Source organism: Panthera tigris, chromosome F3, assembly GCF_018350195.1.
Source record: "Panthera tigris isolate Pti1 chromosome F3, P.tigris_Pti1_mat1.1, whole genome shotgun sequence".
NCBI lineage: Eukaryota > Metazoa > Chordata > Mammalia > Carnivora > Felidae > Panthera > Panthera tigris.
In genome coordinates this window covers 59,624,586-59,630,548 of record NC_056678.1, presented here as the reverse complement: position 1 = coordinate 59,630,548, position 5,963 = coordinate 59,624,586, and the positions used below count along the sequence as shown (strand labels likewise).

Genomic DNA, 5,963 nt, shown 5'->3' with positions numbered 1-5,963 from the left:
GATCATGACCTGAGCCGAAGTTAGACGCTTAACCGACTGAGCCACCCAGGTGCCCCTGATCTTTCCAGGTTTTTAAATTTTGCTGGCAAATAAACAAACTCATCCATTTTTCCAAATACTTTTTCCAGAGTTTAGGTTGTTGTTGTTGTTGTTGTTGTTGTTGTTTAACTGTGTGGAGGGAAATGCACCCAATTCTCAAAGACTTTGATGTATTGAAACAGAATTGCTAGCAATGTTTGCTTATTGTAAAGCAAGCCCCAACTAAGCCAGGGTGGTTACTGGGAAGCACCCACATTACACCACACCTTGAAAGGGGACTTATTTAGACTTCATAATGCCCAAAGTTTCTTCTGAGGAACAGAGATTCTTTTCTGCACCCTAGCCCCATGATGAAGAGTTTCAGCCCCAAACTGCCAGATCCAATTCCTTAAGTTATTTACACTTCTGTGCAAATGTCAATACTAATAGATCACAACCAGGGAAGGGGGGTTTGGGGGGGGGGAGTTGAGTTGGAGGCTTATAAAATTGAGAAAGCATCCATAATTATTCTCATCACTGCAATCACTGGATGCTAGAGAATAAATCACAAGGAGATGAAAATCAGGACTGGCTCAGAAGCACTACCTATGGCTGTTGCCATGGTCATCAGTGGTGGTGGAACAGACACCCAGAGGAACCACAGTCCTGCTGCCCATTATGAGCTGAAATCAGCTGCCAGGCCCTCCCTGGATGAGGCGCTCCGCCGAGGAACACCCTCCACAGTGTCCTGTTGTCTGGTTCCATACTCTTGGCCCCCAGTCTCCAGATGACACTTTTCATTAGGAACCTTGGTTGGCCGGGCCTTTGGCCCATTCCCTTCACTTTCCTTGTCACTTTCCTGGTATGGAGAGAAAGAAGGAAAACTTTACCTGTAAACCAAATACCTTTGCACTCCCCCTCTTACAGAGACACCCCTGAAAGAACCTTCTTTCTTTAAGCAATGTCAGGCTTCACGTTCAACCAACTTCTGCGACCCATCTCATAACACTCTAGCTTCACACAAGAAAGGCAAACATGAAGCATCATGGAGTGAAATTGTGCATGGCTACCAGGTGGGAAAATGCCTCCTACGGAGCTGAAGTGCAAGCAACCAACCTTCCCACATCAGGGCTCTTGGTGTCTTCCATTAGGATGTCACATACCTTATTTTGTGTCCTATAGTACTCATTTAACACGTACTGATATTTGGGTTGAGTAAGACCGAAGAAGGTAGCAAATCTTCCACCAAGAAATTCACATGCTGAAAGAAAGAAGAGGCACTTTGGTAAGCTGAACTGATGACTAAAACTTAGAGTCATTTGAGGTGAAGAGTTTAAACTTGTCTGCCGGTGATCCATTACCACACTTAACTTTAAGGCTGACAAAAGATTTCAATTGCTCTGGACTCTCAGAAAGTTCCAGGACTCACAAGGAATTGTTAACTCTTCTGTCTCCCCGTGGGATTACATCTAAACCATCCTTTCCAGATGGGTATGTCAGGAGAGATTTTCAAAATACCTACTTCCAGGTACAGCGTTGGTCCTAAGCAATCAGAATAGATGGTTTGGTTGTGAAAGTTGGGGGTCAAGGGTTAGCATTAACAGTGGTTTCCTGGCGGGGTCTCCTAGACACCTAGAAATGTTTTCCTTTAGAATTATAGGATTTCTGACACCCTACCCCCCACGACCCCACTTTCTGATCCCTAAGGCTTTTCCTCTTCTTGGGATGTTGCCCATATAGTACATCAACATGGTGCTCTCCATTGTTTAAAATGCGTTTTATCTTTTCAAAAATACTCTAGCTCCTTAATCTGTTTGTTTGCCACAGTGCCTGGTACATGTATATAAGAGGAGTTTCTAAAGTATTAGAATAAACCTTAGGAGGCTTTCCTGCTTATGACCTACTAGAATTTTACCTTGAAAACACTAGTTACGGTTTCATGTGGGTGTCAGCTCTATCCAAAGTTCCTGTGTAGAGACCAGGGTGCTGACTGCTAGCATTTGTATGGCTCCCCTACAACCTGGAAGCCCCAAGCAGATGCACGTCAACGCTACAGTCCTGCTTGGAACCTCGAAGGCAGCGTGATTCCCCATATGTCCTGTTCCTACCATCCTAAGTCACAGCCCAACATGGAAATCACTACAGTCCCTGTTCTCCTTTACATTCTCATAAGGCTGTATTGAGTTTTGCTTCTTTTACTTGACCTAATCTCCTAGGGTGTTCTCCCTCCAAAATATTTCACCCCTTACGCAATCTTGTCCCAACTAAACACATAGAGCTCTCTAGAAGACAGCATTTTTTCTGCCAGTGTACCATGGTCGAGGTAAGATTGGTATCTCACCTGGGTTCCCAAAGGAACTTACAAATCCCTAACCCTGTATCCTGATGTAAAAGCACTTGCTCCTCTGAGGCTCATACCATCTGACTAAATCACCCCATCGTTACTTTTTACTGTAGTTTGAAGACTTCCCTCCCCTCCCCTACCCCCAGTGACTATTGTGGTCCCTAAGCTGACCTTAGCCATACTTTCATAGCACTCTCAAGTCATATATCAGCATTACTCATTACTAAGTCTTTTCATCGGTGGTCCCTATGCTCCTTCTAGCCCGGCGGTTGTGACGACAAATTGTAATTAAAGGCATGTTTACTAGCTTATAATATCTATTGAATATGGAGTCCCTTGAAAGCAAAGCCTGTCATTTGTCTTTGTGTCCCAGGGACCCACACAGTGCCAAACACACATTGGCACTCAATAAATGTTTATTTAATGAATGAATGAAGATCAATTCCTCAGAGCTATGGCTATACTTCGTATTTTCTTGAATTTTAATTTTTGTATTTTTTTAAAGTTGTTTCCTTCCTGCTGTACATACAAGAATACGCAAATTAGAAGGAAATGAGAAGGGGCGCCTGGGTGGCTCAGTCAGTTGGGCGTCCGACTTCAGCTCAGGTCATGATCTCACAGCTTGTGGGTTCGAGCCCCGTGTCACGCTCTGTGCTGACAGCTCAGAGCCTGGAGCCTGTTTCAGATTCTGTGTCCCTCTCTTGTTCTCCCCCTCACCCACTCATGCCCCCTCCCCCCCCCCCTCTCTCTCTCTCTCTCTCTCTCTCTCTCTTAAGAATAAATAAAACATTTTTAAAAATTTAGAAGGAAATGAGTAATTAGATGTTGCCAATTGTGTTTTAAAGAAAATTGGTGAAAGTCGAGCAAAATAAGATTCAGTGTTTCATCTGTTATAAATAGCTGCTTAGGCCATTCACTTTGTCCCTGAGAAGGGTCCATAAAGTCCTTGTTCATAACAGAGTCATTATGATGAGGGAACTTGGAACTGTGTCATATAAAAATAGTTTTAAAAAAACCTTGGAAGTTTATTCAGGTGAAGAGTCACCTTAGGGATGGGGGAGGCTATTGTCTTCGAATATTTGAAGCTCTGTCCTATGAAAGAGGAATCTAGACTTGTTTTATATGACCTTAAGAAAGACAACTAAGATCAATGGGAATAACTTTAAAGGAAGACAAAATATAAGGTAGAATTTACTAAAAAGAGTTGGAAAGAGATGGAAGGGTCTGCCTGAAGATGTGAGGTTCTACACCTTTGGGAATGTTCAAGCATAGATCAAGAAGGGACTAGGTTGTCCCTTATTCTGGATGCCAGGGAGTGGATTAAACTACTGGAAGGCCCAACGAACATTGAGGGCCTATAAGTCTACATCTTGTATTTAGGACTAAATAAATAAATAAATAAATAACTTTGGCACTACTTACTAGAAAATGAGGTGCTTGCTATTTGCCCTGCCCAAAACCATAAGTACGACTGCCATGAGAGTTTAGACTGAAAAAAAGAAAGAAATCAAGTTAGAGTAATTAATAACAAGAGTAGTGGTACAGGTGTTTCATGTAGAGATTTCAAAATGCTTTATAGAATATTACATTTTCTTTCGCACACATGAGAAATGTAAAGTTATCAAAACTATGAGTTGACTATAAACTCCAGGAGGTAAGACAAGGGGAACAAGGAGTTAGCTTAAAACTGTATTTTCTACAAACCTTGTTTGGCTTAATCTCTTATTCATTAAGCCCCCATGTTACTAATATTGACACTCTAAGCTTACAGGATCATGTGTTGAATTTGTTTTCTGTTCCTTCTTTTCTTCCTCTTCCTCCTCCTCGGTGCTATATTCTTCCATGATGTCTCCATCAACAAAATGGATAATTCTTTTGGGAGTAGTTCTTTTGGAAGACCTACTTTTCTCTAATTCTGACTTCTGGAAACTGTCTTTTTCCATAAGGAAATAAAACAACTAGTGAATTTAAAACAGGGAACCTTCAGGCCAGTTGCCCAGGGCAGTGTTTATATAGCTGAGGGGTGTCTAGTTATTTTCAATGGATGGTAAAGCTAGAGAATTCAGATGTAACCGTAGCTACAATCTCATCAATTCTTCAAATCCAAGGAAGGACTGTTCAGTTCTGTACCAAAATGGAAAAAAAAAAAAAATGTAATTAGTAGTAAAAATGTGAACTTTGAGTCTTCAAACAAAAATTTAAACAGTTCCCTTACCTCTTATTCATTACAAAACCAACAAATACTAGTAGAGAGAGGCCACTAAGGTGTGGAAGTTTCCCAATTATTTCAATAAAGAGCGAGAGGCAATGTAGGTAGTGATTAAGAGTGCAGGCTTTGCACAGAGAAGAACAAATTTGTCAAGTATATACCTGGTAAAGGACTTATTTTCAGAATATGTAAAGAGCAATTACAATTCAATAAGTAAAAGACAAGCAACTCCACTGAAATATGGGCGAGGGATTTGAACAGATACTTTATCGAATAAGATTTACAGGTGCCAACTAAACTTAGGAAAAGATGCTCAATGTCATTAGTCATTAGGAAAATGCAAATTGAAACCATAATGAGATATCACCCTCACTAGAAGGCTAAAATTTAAAGGACTGAGGAATAAATGGAGCAGCTAGAACTCTCACATTGCTGGTGGGGATGCAAAATGGTACAGCCACTTTGGAAAACAGTTTGGCAGTTTCTTAAAAGTTAAACAGGTTCTCACCATATAGTTTTGTTCTGGGACCCAATTCCAAGCTGGGGGGTGGGCAGAGATTTCCCCCACCAACAAGCAATTCTCAAATTGTCAGGACACCAGCTGGATGTCCTACAATTCAACTAGATTCTGACACTTGGCCTCTTACTTGGCCTCTTCCCTTACTTCAGAGGCCAATCACAAGCCCAGGTTGTTATTTGTACTTCTGACCTACTGGCTATAAATCAGAGGTTCCCACAACCCCCACTTTGAGTTAGATTAATTTGCTAGAGCAACTCGGGAAGTCTGTTTACTCACTAGATTATCAGTTTATTATAAAAGGATAGAATTTGGGGCGCCTGGGTGGCTGAATCGGTTGGTTAGGCGTCTGACTCCAGCTCAGGTTATGATCTCATGGCTGGTGATTTCGAGCCCCGCTTCAGGCTTTGTGATGACAGCTCAGAGCCTGGAACCTGCTTCAGGTTCTGTGTCTCCCTCTCTCTCTGCCCCTCCCCTGGTCTCTCCGTCTCAAAAATAAATAAACAACAACAACAAAGGATATAATTTGGGAAGAGCCAGGTGGAAGAGGTGCACAGGGCAGGGTATAGGGAAAGGGCACAGTGCTTCTGTGTGTTCCCTGAGCACAACACGCTCTCTGAAGTTCCACGTGTCCACCAACCTGGGAGCTCTCCTCCCACCCTGTTTTGTTTGTTTGTTTGTTTGTTTGTTCTGGAGGCTTCATCACCAGGTCTGGCTGATTAAATCATTAGCGTTGGGCACTGGTGATGAATTCAACCTCCAGCCCCTGGGGGATGTTAGGAAGTGGGAAGGAAATCACCTAATCACAGGGTTGGTTCTTGCAAGTCACCTCATTAACATGACAAAAGACGTGGTCCTCTCAACAGTTAGGAAAT

At 42.2% G+C, this 5,963-nt stretch overlaps 1 protein-coding gene across 1 annotated transcript; it reads right to left on the bottom strand.

Annotated features, from left to right (window-relative positions):
• Window positions 1–529: 529 nt before the first annotated feature.
• On the bottom strand, window positions 530–4,371 carry FAM177B (family with sequence similarity 177 member B). The gene is made up of 4 exons (XM_007078124.3): window positions 4,132–4,371; window positions 3,785–3,851; window positions 1,182–1,279; window positions 530–877 (listed from the first exon to the last, which is right to left on the bottom strand). The coding sequence occupies exons 1-4, from the start codon at window positions 4,303–4,305 to the stop codon at window positions 695–697; spliced, it is 522 nt and encodes a 173-aa protein (XP_007078186.1). The 5' UTR covers window positions 4,306–4,371; the 3' UTR covers window positions 530–694.
• Window positions 4,372–5,963: the final 1,592 nt, after the last annotated feature.

What these genes read in the sequence shown, in the direction of transcription:
- FAM177B (XM_007078124.3), bottom strand. Translation starts at nt 4,305, where the DNA reads ATGGAAAAAGACAGTTTCCAGAAGTCAGAATTAGAGAAAAGTAGGTCT. An exon ending in CAAATTCAACACATGATCCT is followed by an intron (nt 3,852 to 4,131) that starts GTAAGCTTAGAG and finishes TCTTTTTTTCAG; the next exon opens with TCTAAACTCTCATGGCAGTC. An exon ending in ACTATAGGACACAAAATAAG is followed by an intron (nt 878 to 1,181) that starts GTATGTGACATC and finishes TCTCCATACCAG; the next exon opens with GAAAGTGACAAGGAAAGTGA.